We start from the raw sequence: 21,566 nt of genomic DNA on the forward strand, positions 1-21,566 counted from the left end.
AGAGGGGGGAGCGGGAGAGGGAGAAGCAGACTCCCTGCTGAGCAGGGAGCCCGATGCAGGACTCGATCCCGGGACTCCAGGATCATGACCTGAGCCGAAGGCAGTCGCTCAACCGACTGAGCCACCCAGGCGCCCCCCGCATTTGAATTCTTAAAGCCACCTAAAGTCGCAGACGTGCTCTCGCCCTGCAGCTGTCACAGGCAGCCACACCATGTCACAAAGGGCACTAAACCACCACCTCAAAGAGAAAGGGCAGCTCAGATGCTCAGTATTACTATTGTTCCCTCCTGGGTCGGGCTGCAAGGGCACACTTCAGCTTTGACTCCAAGGTGTTCCAGAAGCGAATGTTATTTCTGAGGTGCTACAGGGGGTGTCTCTAGCATTTCCAGGCATTTTCTAGGCAGCAGAATGTGAGAAAAAAAATCGCATCTTGGCCTGTTGATGATATCAAGTGCATTATGGAATCTGTAAATATCCAGCACGGAGCTCTTGGGCTGTTCTCTCATCTTCCCGACACCCAGCCAGCTGCATGGAATAGGAGTCCAGCACTGTAGTCCTTCTTGCAGAAGAGAAATGGATTCGGGCTCTGAGTGGTCGAGCCCACCGTCACACGGGGTCCCGACCTGACTCCCGCGCCCACACCTCCCCCACCCCATCAGGAAAGACAGCCACCGCACACTCCTCCTTCCCGCTCACCACCTGTACCGGAAACAGTACCCTCCAGCACTGCCCTCCTTCCGAGACCGAGTGAGCTCACCCAGTCCAGCTCAGCTCCCAGCCCACAAAGGAAAGCCTTCTCTTTGGAACCGGGCAGTGACAATCACCTCTCCTGTTTCTTAAATGCCAAAGTCACTCTGTGGAGCCAACACACTTTCAGAACGGGACCCAGGGAAGAGCCAGACAGTATCTCTCTGGGGCGCAGGGCAGCAGTTCTCAACCCCGGCCGGTGCAGGGCCCAGCGCGGGCGCCCTCAAGGCAGGCCTGGTGATTCTGGTGGACAAGCCTCGCCTGGCCTTGTCCCGGAGGGTGGTGGCAAGCCTGCCTCCCTCCCTCTGGAGGAGAGCTTACTTCCTCTCATGTCTTATCCCCTGTAAATGCAGAGCACAGCTACATAAACACATCCCTGAAGCCCTATGTTCAAACATATAAACAAACGTCCACTTCAGGCGAACAATTTTGGTGGAGTAAAAGATACAGGTACACGTCGGCCACGGTTACTGATAATTCCCAACAATGACCGCATTTCCCTCATCTAGGTGCCTAAATAAGCTTTGTAACATGTAAGCCTTACAACAAGCCTATGAGGTGAAGGATACTATCATATCCTTTATTTTACAAAAGAGGAAGCGGGCTTTTAAAACATCAGTCACCTGCCCAAGGTCACACGCCTAGTAAGGAACCCTACAGCCACATAGAAACGTTCTCTACCGACCGTCCAGAATAAACACTGGTTCCTGTGTCAGAATCAGGAGCACAACAGCTACCCGGAGCCACCTGGACCTGTAGTCCGTGGGGAATCTCTTCTCGTTTCCAGCCTCACTAGAAACTTTACTTTTCTATTAGCCCCAGCTGTAACTGTCCCACACAGGCAGAGTCGGGGCAAAGGGGCTGCTGCTGATCACTCCTGGCTCCTACTAAGTGCCAGGCATGTGCTGAGCCCTGGGGTACAGTGGGGAACAAGAGAGGCAAAAATCCCTGCTCTTTGGCAGCTAACATGCTCCGTGGGGGAGAGAGACGATCAACAGAGCCAATAAATATGCAACAACAGGTGGTTTAGGTGTTATGAAAATAGGTGGTTTAAGTGTTGTAAGACTGAGGGGCGCCTGGGTGGCTCAGTCGTTAAGTGTCCGCCTTCGGCTCAGGTCATGATCCCAGGGTCCTGGGATCGAGCCCCGCATCGGGCTCCCTGCTCCGCGGCAGGCCTGCTTCTCCCTCTCCCACTCCAACTGCTTGTGTTCCCTCTCTCGCTGTGTCTCTCTCTGTCAAATAAATAAAATCTTAAAAAAAAAAAAAAAGTGTTGTAAGACTGAGAATGAAATCATGAAAAAGAACATAAGGAGAGGAGGCGCGAGCTATGGGGAAAGGAGGCATGCAGGTGGGAGGAAGAGCAGAGGTGGAGACTTGGGGACAGGCGAATGCTCAGCCACCACCCCGCCGCTGGTCCCAGAAGACAGCTGCAGTACCCAGACAGACCCAGGAAGGGTCAACGGCTCCTGAGGGTGGCCACAGTGGCATGAGGTCTGCCCAGGCCATTCTGACAGACTGAGGTGAGCAACCCCACTTGATACTCTGAGCCCAAGAGTCACACCCCCTCATGCACATTCTCTCCTCAAGCCAGGGCTTGAAGCAGCAATGAGGCAGGAAAGGACAGGTCTCGCGGACAGAAGGAACAGAAGAAGAGGCTCCAATCCCTGCCAGAGACACACAGTCTGACTGTTCTCCTGTCGACGGCACCCCCGAGGCCCACTTCAGACGTGCGGCCGCACTGGGCGTGCTTGGGAACTCGGCCTGGCTCTGCCGGGGGTGCCAGGTGGGGGGACTGCCACCACACATCCCTGGAAGAGCCCCAAGCCCGGAGAGGCCCATTTTAGGTTGCCAACTCTCCAAAGCAGTAAGCCCTTTCTTTATTCGCACCAGCCACCTCCCTCTAGAGCAACCACGGCCTCCCCAGACACACCAAACAGCCCAGCGCTTTTTTTTCTACCAGTGTCGCTCCAAAGCAGTGTGTTTCCCTCAAGGGTAGAGAGCTGCTATTTTGGCAATGGTGGTTCCCCACACCACCCCAGCCCTCCAAGAAAACAGTCCCTTGATCACATTTGTAGGAACAGAGGCAAAAAAAAAAAAAGAAAGCAAATAAATAAAAATTTTAAAAAAACCATTCACAGGCTTTTTTTTTTTTTTTTTTAAATCTCCAGTGAAATCCACCCTAAGTATTTTTCGTCTTCTTTTTCATAGCAGGGGTGGAACAAAACACTCGTAAAAGCTCCTCTGACTCTCCAGACGTTACCTAGGTCTGCAACACAGACCAGGAGCTACCTCAGGCCGCCATACCAGCATCACGGTGGGGGTGTCCCTTTGACCTATGAGAATCCCAAATGATGTTAATGTCTTAAGGGGCGCCTGGGTGGCTCAGTCGGTTAAGCGTCTGCCTTCGGCTCAGGTCATGATCCCAGGGTCCTGGGATCGAGCCCCGCGTCGGGCTCCCTGCTCAGCGGGAAGCCTGCTTCTCCCTCTCCTTCTACTGCTTCCCCCTGCTTGTGCTTTCTCACTCTCTCTGTCAAATAAATAAAATCTTTAAAAAAAAAAAAAAGAAAAAAAAAATGTCTTAGGAATGGGCATCCCCAGGCCAATGAGGGCCACGTGAAGCCCAATGCATTGCCCCTTGACCAGCAACCAAAAACGCTACCTTCTTCTCTAGGGCCTAGAGGACGCGAGCACCACCTCCTTAAGGAAACGGGAGGAACTTCTTCCTCTTTACCTCTCTTCCCAGCCTAGGAGTTAAGTGGGGGGGCTGGGGGGGATAAGAGGGAGGGGCCGAGGCCCCCGGCAGGGGCAGGCAAGGCTCACTCACAAGAACATCAACCCCCCTGCACCTCTCTGCCCCTGCCATCATACTGAGATCCAGAGCCCAAAGGGCCACTGCACGTGCTGCCCACCGTCCACATTGCTCCTTGCTCACGCTGTTCAGCCGCAGCAACCTCTGCTCTGCCGCTAGAGTGCACATGCAGGCCTGGGCCACACACCGTGCCTTCTGCCTGGCCTGCTCGGCCTCCTCCCACCCCACCCACAGCTCCTTGGCGTCAGAAGGGCTACGAGGCACCTCCTAAGAGAGGCTTTCTGCGACCTTCTCATTCAAGTAGCGCCTCATGTACTTTTTAAAAAATCACATATCCCTATCTCATTTTTCTTCCTGGAATTACTGTCTAATGTAGTCTCGTTTAGTATTTCTTCCCTCCAAAATGAACATGGCCTCCATGAGAGCAGGGGTCCCCGTCCGTCTTTTTCTGGCCGTACGCACAAACCCTGGACCACGCTGCCATATGCCTGCAAAGCGCACAGACGTTTCCCAGAGTGCCAGGCTTGAGGGGTAACAGCCAGTCAAGGGGACAACTGAGGCTCACGAAGTCCAGGGAAGCAGGACGAACACAGGAGGTAAGGCAGAGTAGGAGGTCAAGAGGGAAACCTGGCAGCAGGGAGGCCGTCTCTCACTGCCCAGAGAGCACAAGCAGACGGGGCCAGTGTCGGAGACAAGAGGCAATCAGAATTTGGGTCAGGCCATCAGAGACAGAGATCAATTCACCTCAGAAACAAGAATGGCATTGACGAGGGTGAGTGACAGCACTCATGACACAATTCCCGTGCAGTCACGGACAGGCAGGGCCCTGCGATGCGGGCCAGGGAGAAGCGGTGGAGGCCGCGCTGCAGAAGGCCCCGGCTCCACATGCCCCTCTCCCCCTCTCCCCCTCTCTGGTGTGGCAGAGGGGCGCGCAGAAACGCCCTCCACACCCCACAAATGAATGCTCCAACTGTTCCACACAGGCCGCCTGGGACATCGTCCAGGCACTCCTTCTGAATTACCAAATCCCAAAAGAAGTTCAGAAATCTCTTTTCAAATCAGCAGAAATAGGATTGGGGGGGGGGTGGAGATTACTGTGTGCAAGCTCTATGATGGTGGTTTTTTTTTTTTTTTAAGATTTTATTTATTTATTTGACAGAGAGAGACATAGCGAGAGAGGGAACACAAGCAGGGGGAGTGGGAGAGGGAGAAGCAGGCTCCCCACCAAGCAGGGAGCCCAACACAGGACTTGATCCCAGAGCCCTGGGATCATGACCTGAGCCCAAGGCAGAAGCTTAACGACTGAGCCACCCAGGCGCCCCTCTGCGCTGGTTTTGAGGACTAGTCCAACCAGCAACACCTGACACGCACCTCGCTCACACCACGTAATCACATGGTGAGAGAGGAGCTGATACCCCCTCCACAAGTAGTATGCTGTCCCGAGGGCCCGGGCCACACTGGCTGCCTCCAAAGCCCGTGCTCCTAACCGCTAGCCTCCTGACCTGCCACTCAGAAGAAGCATTTCCAGGGACGCCTGGGTGGCTCAGTTGGTTAAGTGCCTGCCTTTGGCTCAGGTCATGATCCCAGCATCCTGGGATCGAGCCCCGCATCGGGCTCCCTGCTCAGCGGGAAGTCTGCTTCTCCCTCTCCCTCTGCCTGACGCTCCCCCTGCTTGTGCTCTCTCTCTCTCTGTCAAATAAATATTAAAAAAAAAAAAAGCATTTCCAGAGGACAGAGAAACACAACATTTGGATGTACACCTTATATGAAGATGTCTTAAGGTGGATTCAAATGTAGAGATGAACGAGTCTTAGGACACCAAGCAAAATCCCATAGAAAGAGTGCCCTACGGATAGGGCAGGGATTGATGAAGGACCAGACAGTAAACATTTGGGGCTCTCTAAGTCCCTGTGGCAACTACTCAGCTCTAGCCATTATAGTGCAAAAACAGCCACAGACAAACAAAGGGGTGAGGAGGGTTCCAAACACTTTACCTCTAAAAAAAGGAGGCTCAGCCAAGGCGAGCTTGCTGCCCAGGCCTTAGACCATGGGAGTCCTGTGGAATTGTTGAGTCAAGGAGAGACATGACCTGGTTGATGAGTATTTTAGACTGAACTATGGGGACTACCAAAAGATGGAATCAGCGTGCTTTAGATGTCCTCTAAAATCCTGGTTTTACCATGCTTCTGTTACTCCAGTTGTTATGAACAAATGGGAGTGGTTCTGTTTCAATCAATGTTTATTTATGCAACCTGACAGAGGTTCAAATTTGACCCACAGGTCACAGTTTGCTGAACTCTTCTGCTCTAGGATCTCAAGTCAGGGATTCTAAAAAATCAGTAATAATCTGAAGTCAGCTACTAGGATTCTTCAAATACCTGCCCCAGCTACTGAAGACACATTTATAGCACCCTAATAGGCTCTGATCATGCCAAATGGGGATGGGAGAAAGAAGGTGTTTTTTTCTTTTTTTTTTTGGTCTAATAATGGGATTGACTCAGAGCAGACACAGATCCTAGCCATATAGGATCAGCTCTTTGCTCTCTCAGGGCAGGCATCTAGGCATGCTCTGTACATGGGCTGCCTCTGTGACAGAAAAAGAGATTGCAAACCACTGGCTCAAGCATCCTCACCCCCACTGTGCCAGCCTAGCTAAACCACTGAATATCCTGTGGTCTTTGCATCTCCTGACATCAACCACCAGAGCTACCTGGCTGTTGACATGCCCACCACTGGTACTGATGGACTCCAGGGGAAGCACACACAGTCAGAAAGGCTCTCCAGCTTCCCATGACTGACCCTGGACCGTATCATCTTGCTCAATCCCAGTCGTTGGTGCCCAGAACTGAGAAATGGAGGCCAGGCTGACAAATTTTTAATAACAAAAACTAGCTGTCTGCTTGGGAACATCCCTAAGAAGATGCTGTTAGTGTTTTCGGTTTCACTCAGTGTGGCGGTCCTCCAAGATTGGGGGGGGCAGTTTTGCACCCCACCCCCCATGTCTGGACACATTTTTGATGGTCACACTAGGGGGGTGCTATTGGCCTCTAGTGGGTCCAGGTGCCAGAGATGTTGCTCAGCATCCTACAGCACGTGAACAGTCCCCACAACAAAGAATTATCTAGCCCCAAATGCCAAGAGTGCTGACGTGACAAACCCTGTTTTAGTGGTATTTCGCCACATGATGGTCCCAGTGCGTCGAGGACATATGCACAGTCCAATTAAATTCCACAGACTCAGCCCCAAAGAGCACTTTGACTGACATGCCGAGTCGATGAGACGCAAGAGAAAAGCAGCAGCGTGTGTTACATCTGCTGACGGGGCCTGCTGGGTTGTTTCTTTGCTGTTTTTGAGAAAAAGAAGGACTTTGCTAATGTTCACCTGGAACCCAGTTTTGTAGTTCCTCTGAGCTCCAAACTCCTACGCGGTGGCCAAAATTCTAACAGACTGCTCTGGCGTTCTGCTAACTTTCTACAGCATATAGTGTCTGCGAGGTTGAAAGCTAAGACCGCATCACTGCTCCCGAGAACGTCGAGGAAGCCTAGCCTAGGAGATGCTCGGCAGAACAAAGGAAATACGAACACTCAAAACAACTAGGAAAATTTAAAGTCTACAAGTTTACCATTTGTGGGGTTTCTTCTTTCCCCTGGAAAAGGTTTGACAGACTGAGATCAACAGAAGGAGGAAATTACTAACGGACTACTCCTCTCTCTCCCAAAATACTTAACATGGAACGTACCGAACCAGAAACTTAAAAACAGCGTCCACTTTACTGGCTATATTTATTTGTTGCACATGAGTGACATTAATGGTGACAGTTTCATTTACTCTTTCTGATGGTTTATCTGTGGTATTTGAGAAATATTACAGAAGACTGAAGTCAATGAGTAATTTTCAAATGCACCCTCTGAAAAACTACCTAGTTGTTTTTCAGTATGGGTTCTCAAATTGGAGTCTCATTTTTTAATCCATCAGATCAAAAAAAGAGGGGGGACATTTATTTAGACATGTTGAAAGCCAATGCCTATAGACACCGCCAAATCAGATAGATTAAAAGCAGAGAAGTGTGATCATTCCAACAGTAGGCACTGAAAAAGAATTTCCACATTGTGTGTTCAAAGCAACCATTTTCAGGGCGCCTGGGTGGCTCAGTCGGTTAAATGTCCGACTCTTGGTTTCAGCTCAGGTCATGATCTCAGGGTCATGAGATCGAGCCCCGTGTTGGGCTCCTCTCTGGGCCCGGGGCCTGCTTAAGACTCTCTCCATCCCCTTTGTTTCCCTTCCCACCCCACCTCTCTAAAAAAAAAAAAAAAAAAAGCAACCATTTTCTCCTTACCAAAAATTTATATATGAAATTTAAAAGTAACCAAATTTCCTGGATCCTTTCAAAAACAACAAAAAAAATTATGTAAAACTAAGTATGATTTCCTGCATTTGAACTCAAGCTTCCAACTGCTGCTGATCATTTTCTAGAAAACTCCATATACTTCAGAGTCCATGACCGATGGGTCACAAGGTGGAACACCACCATTTTCCACCTCAACCAACCCCTTTCTTGCATCTCATTTATATTACACCTCAGGGTCCCAAACCCTGAGGCCACTAAGGTCTCTGTTCAGTGACTAGACTTGTCAGTGAGCAACAGGACAGGCCATGTTCTAGGGATTAAGTCCTTGGTCATTACAGGAGAGCTGGGAGGTGTGTTCCCCACAACACAGTAGGATCCAAATTTCATCTACAATTTCTGTTTTGTATTTGTGCATCTATGCTTTTTAAAGTATTTTGCATATATACGTATATTTTTGTGTGTATATATATAAAATAGCAGAAAGTATACACTGAGGTGTTAATTATGGTTATTTCCTAGAGTAGTAGATTTATATGTGATTTTCTTTATTCTTGGGGGTTTTATTTTTTGCACGTCTATAGCTTCCAACTTTTTCTATATTAAGCATAACTTTTGCCAAAAGAAAAATAAGTAATATTCTGTATGCATTCTTTTTTTTTTTTTTCCACTCAACCTCATTTCTAAAACAGTTTTAGGTACCTGACAAAAAAAACCCAAAACACAAAAAAACATGTACAGTAAGACTTCTTCCAAAGTCAGGGCAGTTAGAGACAAGGGCAAGGAACAAGAGCAGTCAACTCTCAAGAAGCCAAAGAGGAAAGCTATTAGCCAGCACGTTAATCGCTAGTGTCCTACGTCCTGGTCTGAGGGAGACACACACTTGGCTTGGAGTTTCTCCCCACCCACCTTACCTCACCCTGCCCACCGCCCCCCAGTCCTCATTCCTGCCCACATTCCTCCCCACCCTCCTTACCTCACCCCCACCCCACCTTAATTAAGTTTTGGTTTAGGGAAAGATAATGAGAATATTTTTCTACATTCCCTGATCATACTCCCAGATGAGATCATGCAATCCAGAAATGTGCTGAGGGAAGAAGAGCTAGCTGCAAATCCAACCAAGAGCTCTAATAACTGTTCTGTCCCCCTGCTCCTGGGGCTGGGTGTTAGTCCCTGGGCACAAGAGCTTAGAGGCTCCCCAAGGGCGTGGCTTTAACTTTCTAGAAGTGTCCCTCTGCGTGCAACTCAATGCCGCAAAGTCAGTGGCAAAAGATGCACTCAATCCATGACAAAACCAAGGTGGCGAGGCTCTGGGGTCCTTTCGAGGCAAAGCCACACTCCATGAAGAAGCCCCAGGAGCCCCAGTAGCCCGACGCTTACCGTACGCTGTCATGACGCCGGCGTAGGGCCCATCCACCACATTCCGATTTTCCTCCGCCAGCGCCTTGATGTACCTCTTGCTGAGGTCCAGGATCTGCTCACGCAGCATGGAGCTGCTCTCGGGCTGAGTTCGCTGCTGGATGGTAAAATGCAGGAGCATCATACCCCAGATGAAGCCAAAAGTCACAAGAAAAAAGCCCAGCTTCTGAGAGGACAGCTTCCACGGAGTAAAGAGAGCCATTGCTCTCCAGCAACTTCACCTGCCCTTGGCTCCTAAAATGTAGAAGGACACAAGTTCATGGTGCAGGCTGGATTTGTGGGCTCGTCGGTCTCACTCTAGCTCCTGCGTCAGCCGATTTCCTTTCCTCGTTTCCATCCTGCTGTGAAGAAGGGGGCAAGTTAGCAGAGTGGTCGTGGCAAAACACAGGGAAACCAACCAGGAGCCATGTTTTCACTCAAATAGCTCCAAAATGCGAACTTCCTTCTTTCTTAATTTGCTGGTTCAATATCTTATGTTATGATTCCAGATCTGTAAGCCGAGAGGGGAAATCTGGCTAGGCGACAAAAAAGCTGCACAAATACAGAGGAGGAAATGTGTGTCTGCCTATGTTAACAGGTGTAGCAGGGCTGTTCCAGTCTGGACCAAGTTCAAAACAGGAAGCTTGTTTTGCAAGGTGGGGAGGAGATGGAAGGATTTCACTGAATGTCAGCAAAAACCCAAGTGGAGGGCGGAGTCATAGCACCCCTGGGTACTTCTGTGCATCTGTAATTGGAGCTTACAAAGTCATTAGTATGTGCTGTGGGGCAAGGATTAGCGCCTGCAGCTGGGGAGGTGAGCAAGAGAGTAGGCATCTCCTCAGGGGTCATTAGACCAGGAAAGGGGAGCAAGCCCCCATATTATGTAAGCACGGCCAGCTTGCATTAGCAGTGTCCGGAGAGAGATGAGCCAAAGCTCTCGGGGCCACCAAGCGGCCTCAACCCAGGCACCAGTGCAGAGAGGCTATGCCAGGGGTACCCAGCGGTCGTCCTGTTCGAGCTGCCACGCGTGAAAGAGGTACCCCACTGCTCATTTGCACATTTCAGTGCAGGAAACATGGGGCACATGATAGACTCCTTTCCTGTAGTTCTCACTTTCACTCACACCGTGGGCAAAATACGAGGTTAGAGGGCACAAAGGCACAGTTTCAATACTCATCAGCCAGATCCTACTGGGTGCCCTATTTGGGCCAAGGTCTTAAAGCAATTCTTCCCAAAACATGAGGCCGAAGCGGAAGTTGCAAATGGGTTACAAGTAGGCCAAACTCTCTACCCCCTGAACCAGAGTCCTGGGTCCAACAACCAGCCAGGTCACAAATGGCACCATTTTCTAAGTGTGCCAGGGGAAAAGCTGAGCAATGGTCTCCATGCGGGACGACTCAGAGGGTGCATATGTTTTCATTCTAAGTATTCTTCTTTGTAAGCAGCCTAAGAAGGAAGGATGGTGAGATCTTAGAGCAATCATCTTTCAGAATCTGTAACGCAGCGGATCTGCACTGGTCCTCCTGTTTTCCTCACCTATGAATGGCCATCAGTGGTTGGTAGTAGTGCTACGAATAGTAAATGCTAAATAAATTCTAGGTATGCCCCAGGCATCATGCTAAATGCATTTTGTGCCTTAGCTCACTGAATTCTTGGAGTCCTCGATGGTAAGAACTACTACTATCATTCTGTTTTATAGATGGGAAACAAAGGCCCAGAGAGATTAATTTACCCAAAGTCAGCCAGCTATGGGGCAGAGGGGTAATCTCGGGACAGCCGAGGACTGTGCATACCATGCCCTGCCTTCCCTACGCCACCCATCTTTCCCCACCAGCCTTCTTACCCATGGCCAACACGTGCGTGTTCATGCTTCAAGGGTTGTAAAAAGCAACAAAGAAGAAAATGTGACAGAAATCCTATGTAGCTCAAAAGCTTAAAACGTTTATTATTGGCCTCTAACAGAAAAAGATCACCGACACCTGAATTCTAGGCCAGTGGCTCTTCAAAGCACGGTCCCGAACTCCACAGCAGAAACACCAGCGAGAGGCCCCAACCCAGACTGGCTTAAATCAGCAACTCGGGGGGGTGGGGCGGGGGGGCAGGCAGCCACCTGTGCTCCAACAAGCCTTCCAGGCGATTCTGATGCCTGCTCCAGTCTGAGAGCCGCTGAGCCAGGCCCACAGATGTCGTCTCTACAGCAGCACCACTGTGCCGTCTACACAGCGTGGCTCCGACTCCCTCCTGCAATACCATGTCACTGCAATTCCTCGGGCCCGGCCGCACCCTCCGCACCTGCTGGCCGGCTGTCACCACAACCCTGCACATCCTCCTTCATGGTCTCCCCGTACTCACTCACGCTGCTTTCCCTACCTGGCTGGCCCTCTGCAGATCACACGGATCATCCAAACCCAGCCTGCTCCCCAAGCCCCAGCTCCGCTCACACCGACTCCAGACAGCTTTCCCTACTGCTGCGGCTTATGATGTCCCTCACTAGTCCACAGTTTAAAACACCTGTCTGTCTATATAGAATGTCTGCCAGTTTCTGTGTGGGATCCCGTGACATCCTATAAGGGAGCCCCCTGCCCCCCACCACCACGTACATTCTCAGAGAAAGACGTCGGCCCCAGGGATACAACGAACCACCTGTTGACCAAGCAACGTGTCCTCCAGGCACTAGAGCTCTTTATCGGGCCCTTCCAAATGAGGGCTCCGTGAGCAGCACCTGCACCTCTTTCTTTTCTCCACTCATTCTATAGTATATACTGAGTCCATGCTGCCATCGGGCCCTGGAGACTCAACAAACAGCCCCTCGTGGGGCTGATGCTTTAAAGCCACTTCTCCGACTGGGGGCCGCCCCTGGGTCCTTAGGAAGTGGCTATGCTTCCTGTTCAATAATCCACACCAGTGAGTCAACTGTACCCCAGGGCCAAAGGGATTTTCCCAGGGCAAGTAAACTAGATGCTATACTAAAAATGACAGTCAGCGGGCAATTTTCTTTTACTACTTTAGGGGAGAACCCCAAATGCATACAGGAATTACCTGTTAACTTTCAGACAGGAAACTCCACTCCACTTCGTCATTTAACCCCCTGAAGCAGCTGCTCAAGGCTGCAAGGTTGAAGCAAGGGCAGGGCCAGGTCCAAGGGCCTCAGCAGAAGGTGGCACGCTTCTCTGCCTTGGCCTTGGGGACAGTCAGAACCACCCACAGATGGCACATCTGAGTGGCAAGAAGATGTTAAGAAACCCAGCCAAGCTTAAGTTCTACCAGCTCAGAGACTTACAAATTTGGAGTGAAAAGCCCTCATTCTAAGTTCAGAGAATGGTTCTGATGACGGAGGGCCCAGATTTTAAGTAACCACAGAACTGCCAGGAATATTCTTTTCTCCCATGGAATCTACGGTGTGAAACAGCAGCAGCTATCTCAGCATACCCACAGCTCACACGGAGAACTGAATTAGAACTCATCTCTACAATTCCTAGTAACAGAATTTTAAAAGACTTTTTAAACCATTACCTGGGACACGCCCCTAACTCCCACAGTAATAGCATGGGGGGCGGGGGGCGCAACAGGACAGCAATCCTTACCAGAAGGTGCTTAATGATCAGAAGGGACTTAAGGATCATCATCATTGATGGCCCCAAAATTCATCAAGAGGCTGCAGAACAACACTGATCAAAAAGCGGTGGATCTGGCTAAGACTCTGCCTGCGTCCAGACTTAGCTGGATCCTCTTGCAAAATGGAGCCAATAGGCACAAAAACACAGTCTCTCTCAGAAGGCCTTGTTGCCCACCAGAGCAATGCTAGCCTGAGCCACGACGCCATCTGTCCTCCAGGAAGAAGTCTGCACCAAGTCTGTCGGTGATGAGCTAAGCTTCTAGGCCCACTGCTGCCACTAACCACTCTCATCCGCACCTCCTCTATTCCTGTACTTCCTAAAAGAGCAGCATTCACTTCCCTCCTCCCTATTCACTCCTCAACACAAGAAAACCTGGCATCCCCCTTTCCAGAACTGATCGAAGATCTTTGGCACGGAAATGTGTCAGTTCTCTTAATTTAAAAAGTAAAAGTGTATGAAAAGATGCACAACATCATTAGCCATTAGGGAAATGCAAATTAAAACCACAGTGAGATAACAGTTCATACCCACCCGGATGGCTATACTCAACAAGAGCTCAGAACCAGTGCTGGTGAGGATGTATAGAAATTGGAACCTTTATATACTGGCGGGTGGGAATGTACAATGATGTAGCTGGTGTGGAAAATAGTCTGGTGGTTCCTCAAATGGTTAACCACAGAGTTACCATGTGACCCAGGCAATGCCTCTCCTGAAATCCTCCCCAGAGAAATGAAAGCCTATGTCCACACAAAAACTTGTACACAAATGGTCATAACAACCTTTCTCATAATGGACAAATAAAAAGCCCAAACAACTCAAATGTCCATCAACTGACGGACGGATCAAAAAAAACACATAAAATGGCATACTAATAAATCAACGGCAATAAATTAGGTTCTGATATGTGCTCCAACATGGTCGTTCCCTAAAAACGTTATGCGAAGTGAAAAAAGGCAGGCACAGAAAACTACATGTTGTATCATTCTATTTGTATGCACTATCTGGAGGACACAAATCTATAGACGCAGAAAGTACAACAGTCGTCGTTCTGGGCTTGTGAAAACGGGAATTGGGAGGTGACAACCCAGCACACCGAAAATGTTCCAAAATTAATTGTGATGGATGCACAATTCTGTGATATATTAAAAACACTGAATTACACACTTTATATGAGAGAATTATAGGATATATGAATCGTATCTCAATAAAGCTGTTACTGAAAAAAGAAAAAAAGAGAGCAAGCCCACCTCCAAAGTTGGGGGTATGAGGAGACAGGCAGATGAGCCTCAGGGGCCCCTGCAGCCCCCGCAAGGACCCACCCCTTCCCCTCTTCCCCACAGCCCAGCCAAGGCCGGGCTGTCCCGTGACTAAGGGCTAACCACAGGCCTACTAACCAAAGGAAATTACATGGAGAAATCTGCCACCAGCTACCAGACATGGCTGCTTTTAAGAGCTCCCCATCCACCTCACAGGCCCTTCAAGGCAAGGCCTGCTTTGCCTGCCAGATGCCAACGTCTCAAACCATCTAAGAACACACAGAACAATAGCCCAGCTCCAGGGGAGATGGAGCAAACAAGCAATTCCTGCAGCTGCCTATCCAACATCCTTGGAGGGACCCATTTCTTACATCAGGAGCATTCTCTTCAGACGATGAGTGAAGCTGGAAACGCCTGTCCCTTCAGGAGCAACACCAGTCCCAACCAGAGATGTCACCTTTTCCTGCAGCCCCACAGGCCAATCCCCTCACAGCTTGCTGGCCCAACAGTTACATGGGACAGCTGTGCTCGAACAGTCATTCACACACCTCTTCTGACCACTTGAAGTGTGTGCTATCTCTCCATAACCAGCAGCTATGGGCCAAACTTTTGCCTCATCTTGTGCAGTAACATTCAAGAAACCCTAAGTCAGCTGTGCTCCTCCACGTTGCTTTGGGAAATCCCACCCATATCTCATAACTGAACCCCACCTTCTGCATAGAGCCTCCCATGGCTCCCTCATCTGAAGACAGAGCATCCTCCCTGGAACACTCACAGTTTGTGCTTCTTCTGAAGGGCTTCTTACCTACTACTCTATAGGATAATCCTTTCTTTCATCTCTCCTGTAGGGGGCGTAAGCATCCCAAAGACAGGAAATGCCAGGAATGGCCACGCCTTGCCCACAGTGGATGGTCATTAAGTGTCTGCCAGATGGAAGCGCAGGATGGCGGAAATGAGATGAAGAAACACAAGTGAGCAATGATCCCCAAGACCTCCTTCTGGTGTGAACCAGAGAGAACCCCGGCACTCTGAGTCTGTATTTGTCCCTTACCTGTCAAAAGGTTTTGCCCTAAGATCTTGTCACACAGCAGTGGAAAATCACTGTGCCCTTGAGGAGATGGGGTTCAACTACAGAGGATACGGTGGCAGTTAGGTATGAGGAGAAAAGAAAAAAAAAAAACAACTGACCAAATTCCCAGAAGGGGCAGTGATTGTGGGAATGAAAAGGTATCTAAGACAAGAGATGGGAAGGCAAACAAGCAGTGGCGGGTGGTGGCGGGACCCTCGGGGGAGGCTGCTGGTGTTATCACTGGTCAACCAAGAGGATCCCAGGAAGACACCAGAAGGGGTAGTGAGGAAGAACTGAACCAACACTTGCTCCCAGGCCTGGAGATCTGGGATCTCCAGCTTGCTCCACCCACTGGCACTGTGTGACCCTAGACAAGCGCGTCTGTCTCGCTGTCCGTATGTCTGGTGTGGGGAAAGTTGGAGCAGCACAGAGCACTGTCAGAGCTGGATGAGTAGGGGCTGAAGGATCTGGGTTCCTGGTTTTCAAACCCGTGTCTCAAAGGACTTCAGGGTTCCGGGAGAGGTTTCTAGCTCTGAGGTTCCTCAGATGCTTTCATTTGAATTTTGTTTGTCTTCGCTCAAAATAGTTTCTTTTAAAAAAATCCGTTAGAAAAATTTTTACACTGTCGAGATTCAGAGCAAAACTTTCCTAGCTACTTCTGTATGCGTGGAGTTTGAACTTTGAATTTCTATGCTATTTGGTCAGGAAATGAATGCTGGGCAGTGGTCTCATTTGCTTATTCTAGAAAATTCAGGGCCACATACCTACTCATATAAAATTATATATGACAGAGAACTGACAGCGTAATTAAATGCCTGATGAGGGCCAGTCTGAAACTGTAAGTTTCAGAGGCTTCTTGTCTGACTTATTATAAGCAGTAACAAGCGTCTTTAGAGGGTGTTAATGATTTAACTCTGAAACAATTTCCTACTACTTCTCAGTTTGCATTAAGATCAATGTTGAGTGTTTGGGCAACTGTTTTTAAGTTTGGACTGTAAGTCTAATGCCATGTTCCACCAACCTTCAGGGGTTGGCAGAAACAAAGATAGGAAGAAAAATATACATTGATGGCATTACTGGTGTTAAGGAAGAGAAATGGTCTGGGGGGGACATTCTTGCTCTAAATAGGGAGGTCTCATGTTGTTAAAAGGAGAAGCAGAGGAGGACGGAAGGAAAAGCAAAGCAGATTTTTCCTCCAAAGTCAGTCCAAAGTCCTGGGAAGTTGCTCTGGGACTGTTCACTCCCCTGGTACCACCATCTTGAAACCTGCTGCTGCCCACTCAGCAGCAGCCCCAAATCTGAAGTGGGAATCCTTGACAGTTGTGATAACCACTGAGCTCGCCTCCCATCCTAGGGAGGAGCAAAGGAGCTCAGGAACCAACTAAGGTGCTGGTGCAAACAGGTACAAACAGGAGTCTTTCCTCCCCACTTTGGTGGCTTGGTCCTCTGACGAATTCTAGTCCAACACATTCTCAGTGAAAACAGCCTGCTCCCTTTAGACCTCACTAAACAAGTCTGATTTTGAGTCACTAACTGAAAAATACCCACTAAAACAACACACTTTTAGGATACTTGGAGAAGCTTTTTTAATGTCTGGGTTGTTGCGGTGTGTGTTTGTTTGTTTGTTTAAGTCTTGGTTTTAAATGGCCAGTCCCTTTTACTTTTGAAGCCATCAAACCAAGATAGCCCTGTGCCCAGAATTCTCACTTTATTATGCTCCACCTGCATTCTTAGTGTGGGCAGGGAAAGGAAAACGTCCAACCTCACCCACCGGAAGTAGGTTTTTGCCTGGCAGTTACAACCGCCCGCCGAGTGTAGTTCAGGGCTCCATATCTGGCATCAACAGTGAAATAAATTTTTAAATACAGTAATAAAGCTAATGACTTTGTGTCCAGAACAGGCCCTCCTTACTGTCAGCCCTATACTAGCTGGCCCCAACTCCCACTCCCTACTGTACCTCTGGCCACTTCACATATAGCCATCTCCACCAGGGGGAGCCCTGGGGAAGGGAAACAGCTGGAAACAAACATTTGAGGGTCTTACTCTCCTTGAGCCTCTAGGGTGTGCACAATACTAGCAGGTGGACCAAGTGGAAGTGGGACAAGGGAAAAAGAAGGAAGCTGTCGCTGCTGGGTCAGGTAAGATCTTCACGTGTTCTGTAAGTTTCATTCACCAAGCCCACAGGTTATTCACAGTTGACAGAATTTCCCAACCACAAAAAATGAAACCACAGCAAGTCCAAGAATTCTGAAAACATCTATTAAACCAAAGCAAAAAGCATAACACCCTGGAAAATGAAATAAGTTCCTTTAATCCAGGGATTTCTCAATCCTTGGCATAACTGACATTTGGGGCCAGATAATTCTTTTGTTATGGGCCACTGTCCTGCACATTGTAGGATGTTCTCTGAACTTCCACCACTAGATGCCATTAGAACCTTCCACTCCCAACTGTGACCATCAAAAATGTCTCCTGACATTGCCAAATGTTCCCTAGAGGTAAAAAGCACCCTGGTTTAGAACCACTGCCTTAACCAATTATCAGGATCTTACCCACTCAGTAGGAAGAGACTCAGAGAAGGTCAACCGAGAGGATGAGGTTGCACAGCAAGGAGAAGCAAACCAAAGTAAATTCAGAAATCAATTACCAGCTCTGAGAATGAGCAGGCACAGACCCTGTGCTAAGGCTGAAGGTCACAGGGAGAAGAGAGGGGGGCTGATTCCTGATGCTGTCCCACGCTGACTGACAGATGAGTCTCATTTTCTTTCACATCCTTCAGTGCCAACACTATCTTGAAACCAGCTGAGAAGCTCATTCCTAGGCTGGCTGTGCCCCCCATTTACTAATTAGTATATGGCACTGGGGCTCTGCTCACAAAGATCTAGTCTATAAATCAACAGGCACAGGGAAGAAGTCTTTGAGAAGACAAAAACTGGACAATACTACATCAGTCTTTAAAAACAGCAGGACTGTCATCTGGCTTCTAGCCCAAGAAACCAGGAGCACACATTATGACAGGTTGATAATGACTAAGAAGAAAAAAAGGACTGGTCTGTGGAAAGATCACACTGTGTAAATTTGTTAGGTAGGTCTCCTCAATGTTAAAAGAAAATGCTCAAAAGATTCGCTTTCAAAGCCCAAGGACAGTAAAGCTACAAAGAATTTTATGGTAAGTACACAACAAACTTTTTTCTGAGAATCAGACTTCTGGCAACTTCTTGTATCTAGAAAACACCCATGAATGCCAACAGGCCCAAAATGGCACCAGTAATTAAAGAAAAAAAAAAGGTCAAAAATACCATCAAAATCATTTTCAAAAAGTGGAGCAATGCCTTCAAGAAAAAAGTTCATTATTCAGTAAGTGCTCCCTGAAGCCTAGAAACGAATTACCCCACCCCAGGACCCTTGTTGTCCAGCTGGAGGGACATGGGCTGGGTGCTGGCCTGCCCATGAGCATTCCAGCTGCATCGTCTGAAGAAATGGGATGGCCCTCCAAGCACTTGACTTGATGAAGACCACCAGGTCAAATTTTTATTTTTTAAACTAGCTGATGAGTAAGAAGGTGCCGACACATGCACTTGGGTGAACACACAATCCCAAGTGGCCAGTCTTATACAATTTAAGCCTTATAATGAATTTCCCATTGCTTCTAAAATGGGCTACAGTAAATCCACATGGAGCACAGAGCCCCAAGCTTTGGCAGATCCACGTCAGAAATGCTCCAGGACTGGATTTTCTTAGGGAAAAACTCAACCATCTGATGCTGGTTGATAAGCTGACTTATCCCCCAATTATCAAACTAAGATCAACTCTCCTAAGTACATCAAGTATCCTGGGTCAATCCGACTGCAACCTGATCACAAGCCCTCAGATTATACAAATGATGAATTAACTCAAGCTAAAATGAAGCCTCTCAGGAAGAGTTTCCTGCCCTCCAAGTTAAAGACTGCCTAAACCACGGACTCTCAGTCCTGACTGACTTTGTAACCACCTGGGCTCCTTTTTAAAAAATACAGACGCCCAGGTCTCACCTCCATCTGAGATGTGGCCTAAGCAGGAGTATTATTTTTAAGCTGCCTCGGTGATTTTAATACCCAGCCAGACATAAGAACTATTATATCCTTGTAAAGATGCTCCTTTTACCAACTCTATGGTTCCTATCCAGTGGGACCCAAAATGTGATCTATCCCAGTATTTCAAAAGATAAACCCTCTGCTCTCTACAAATGCAGATCCACTGGCTTGCTATACAATCTTCTGCAACGTACACTGGTTTTCTCCTTAAAGAACTGCAAGCTCGTCTTCCCAGGCCAATGAACAAGGAACCCTGCCCAAGAAGGCAGCCTTTTAGGAAGAGCTAGCTCACTATAGAGCCCTGTTAGATCACCACCAGACCATGGAAGGACTTACTGAGAATAATACTGGACTGTCAGGGCTTTTATTAACTCTCCTTGGCCTTTGGCTCCAAAGAGGAGAAATTATTTGAGGCTGTCTACCAATGCTTCTGGTAATCAGCGCCTCTATTAACCTTGCTACTCATAATCCGGTCTGTGGACCTGTAGCACTGAGAGGACTGTAGTTAGAAATGCAAAATCTGAGGCCCAACTCCAGACTGAACGAATCAGAGCTGGTGTTTATAACAAGATTTCCAGGTATTTGTTTGCACATTAAAAAGTCTAGCAGACAATGCTCTAGTTATCTCATCTGGGATAGTAAGAATGGGGGTCAGACACTAATTTTCGATGAGGGATGACACAGAATATGACACAATTTCCCCTTTTTATGAGGTACACAGAACTCAGTGATTTGACAGGACTTCTGAACAAACTAGATGCAGGTCACTAAGACCAGCTGTCTTACAGACACTCCTAGTACTGTAGGATACGTCCAGCTGAGGTAACCGTATATACGCACACAGCTTAGTTTTCTCACTGTGAACTACGAGTGCGTAGAAGACAACCAGTCTTTCTAGTGGTGAGTGTTGATCCATTATGCTAAAATCAAAGACACAATTTGGAAACAGGTCTTCCAACTTGTAACTCTGACAGAGCAAATGACTCCATACAGCAAGTCACCCCAGGGAGCTTCTCCACCTAGAGTTGGCACTGCTCAAATTTGACATCACTGGGGCTGAGTTCTTGTGTTGGAACTGCTGAGGTGCTCATTTTAGAACACCCACTTACCAGTCACTATGGCTTTCCCAGCTGACTTCCAAATGAATAGCCTCCAAATGAGGTAACCATATTCCTAAAGTGCCTTAATTTGGCCTAAGAGGATCTCGACCAATACTGAGTTTCTGGAAATGCCTTGAGATCGGGTATTTTCCGGGGCACATACTGACTTTCTAGCCACTGAAAGCCTTGCAAAGCTTTGCTGAAAGAAACTATATTTGAAGGCTGACTTAAGGGATACACAATCCATTCACTGTTCTAGACTGACTTTGCTCAACCTTTTGTGACAAATGATCTCTTTTAACATTCTCTCTCCCCCTCACACTCCCTCCCTCCCTCTCTCTCTCTCACACACACGCCTTAGAACTTGTTAATCATCTCCTAATTCTTACATATATATATATGACCAAGATGGAACATTAAAATAAAATCACATTTCATTTTTGTGAAGTTTCTGAAGTTCACTCATTTTGAGATCTTTGCTAATGTTCAAAATGAATAATGACAAATGACCTTTTGTCCATTTAGACTGTAACAGCATAGCATTTAATTTAAATCTGTAAAAGTGTGGTTTGTGTATACAATCAATTCCAGAAGTACATCCCTATTAGTATACATGTGGTGTGGGAACCAATGTAGATTCAAGACCAGATAACAATTGAGTTAACAGCCCTGGCATCAACACGGACAAGAAACTGCCCCATGTTTGGATTTCTTACATCTGAATTTAAAAACAACCCAATGGTTTATAAAGGGAGGATTCTTTACTTCCTCTGGACATGTTTTCCTACAGAATGTGTGCTCCTTTTTGCAGAAGAAACCACAAAGGGGACTATTCCTGCCTCCGCATCAGAGCACTCGTAGGCCTCCTGGGGGAGGAAGGACAGCATCTAAGCTTGTGTGGTGGTTGTGTGTGTGTGGGGGGGGGGGGGGCCTGCTGGGTTTCTTGCCCCAGGGCCTGGGGAAGGGCACTCTCACTCTCTTCCTGCCCCCGTGGGTTATAAGGACAGGGCTTCCCTACCCAGCAGAGCCCACCCCTGGCTGCCAGCCCCTACCTATGCAGACGTGTGGATTCCACCTAGGGCAGACAGGGAAGTTTTGCATCCAAGACACATCTTCCAACCCTGCTTTACTCTAACGGAGTTGGCACTGCAC

General features: G+C 48.3%; 1 protein-coding gene across 8 annotated transcripts in view; it reads right to left on the reverse strand.

Moving 5' to 3' along the window:
* Window positions 1-21,566, reverse strand: part of MGAT5 (alpha-1,6-mannosylglycoprotein 6-beta-N-acetylglucosaminyltransferase) — a 332,440-nt gene that overhangs the window by 204,777 nt on the left and 106,097 nt on the right. For 5 of the 8 annotated variants that reach the window (XM_081814572.1, XM_081814567.1, XM_081814569.1 and 2 more), the window contains one exon: window positions 9,282-9,661. In XM_081814572.1, the coding sequence (XP_081670698.1) occupies window positions 9,282-9,522 (241 nt within the window). In that variant the 5' untranslated portion in view covers window positions 9,523-9,661. The remainder of the gene's footprint in view (window positions 1-9,281; window positions 9,662-21,566) is intronic. The other 3 variants (XM_081814571.1, XM_081814568.1, XM_081814570.1) reach the window with 1 other exon arrangement.

This window comes from Leptonychotes weddellii, chromosome 3 (genome assembly GCF_054177405.1).
Source record: "Leptonychotes weddellii isolate Sample4059 chromosome 3, ASM5417740v2, whole genome shotgun sequence".
Lineage (NCBI taxonomy): Eukaryota > Metazoa > Chordata > Mammalia > Carnivora > Phocidae > Leptonychotes > Leptonychotes weddellii.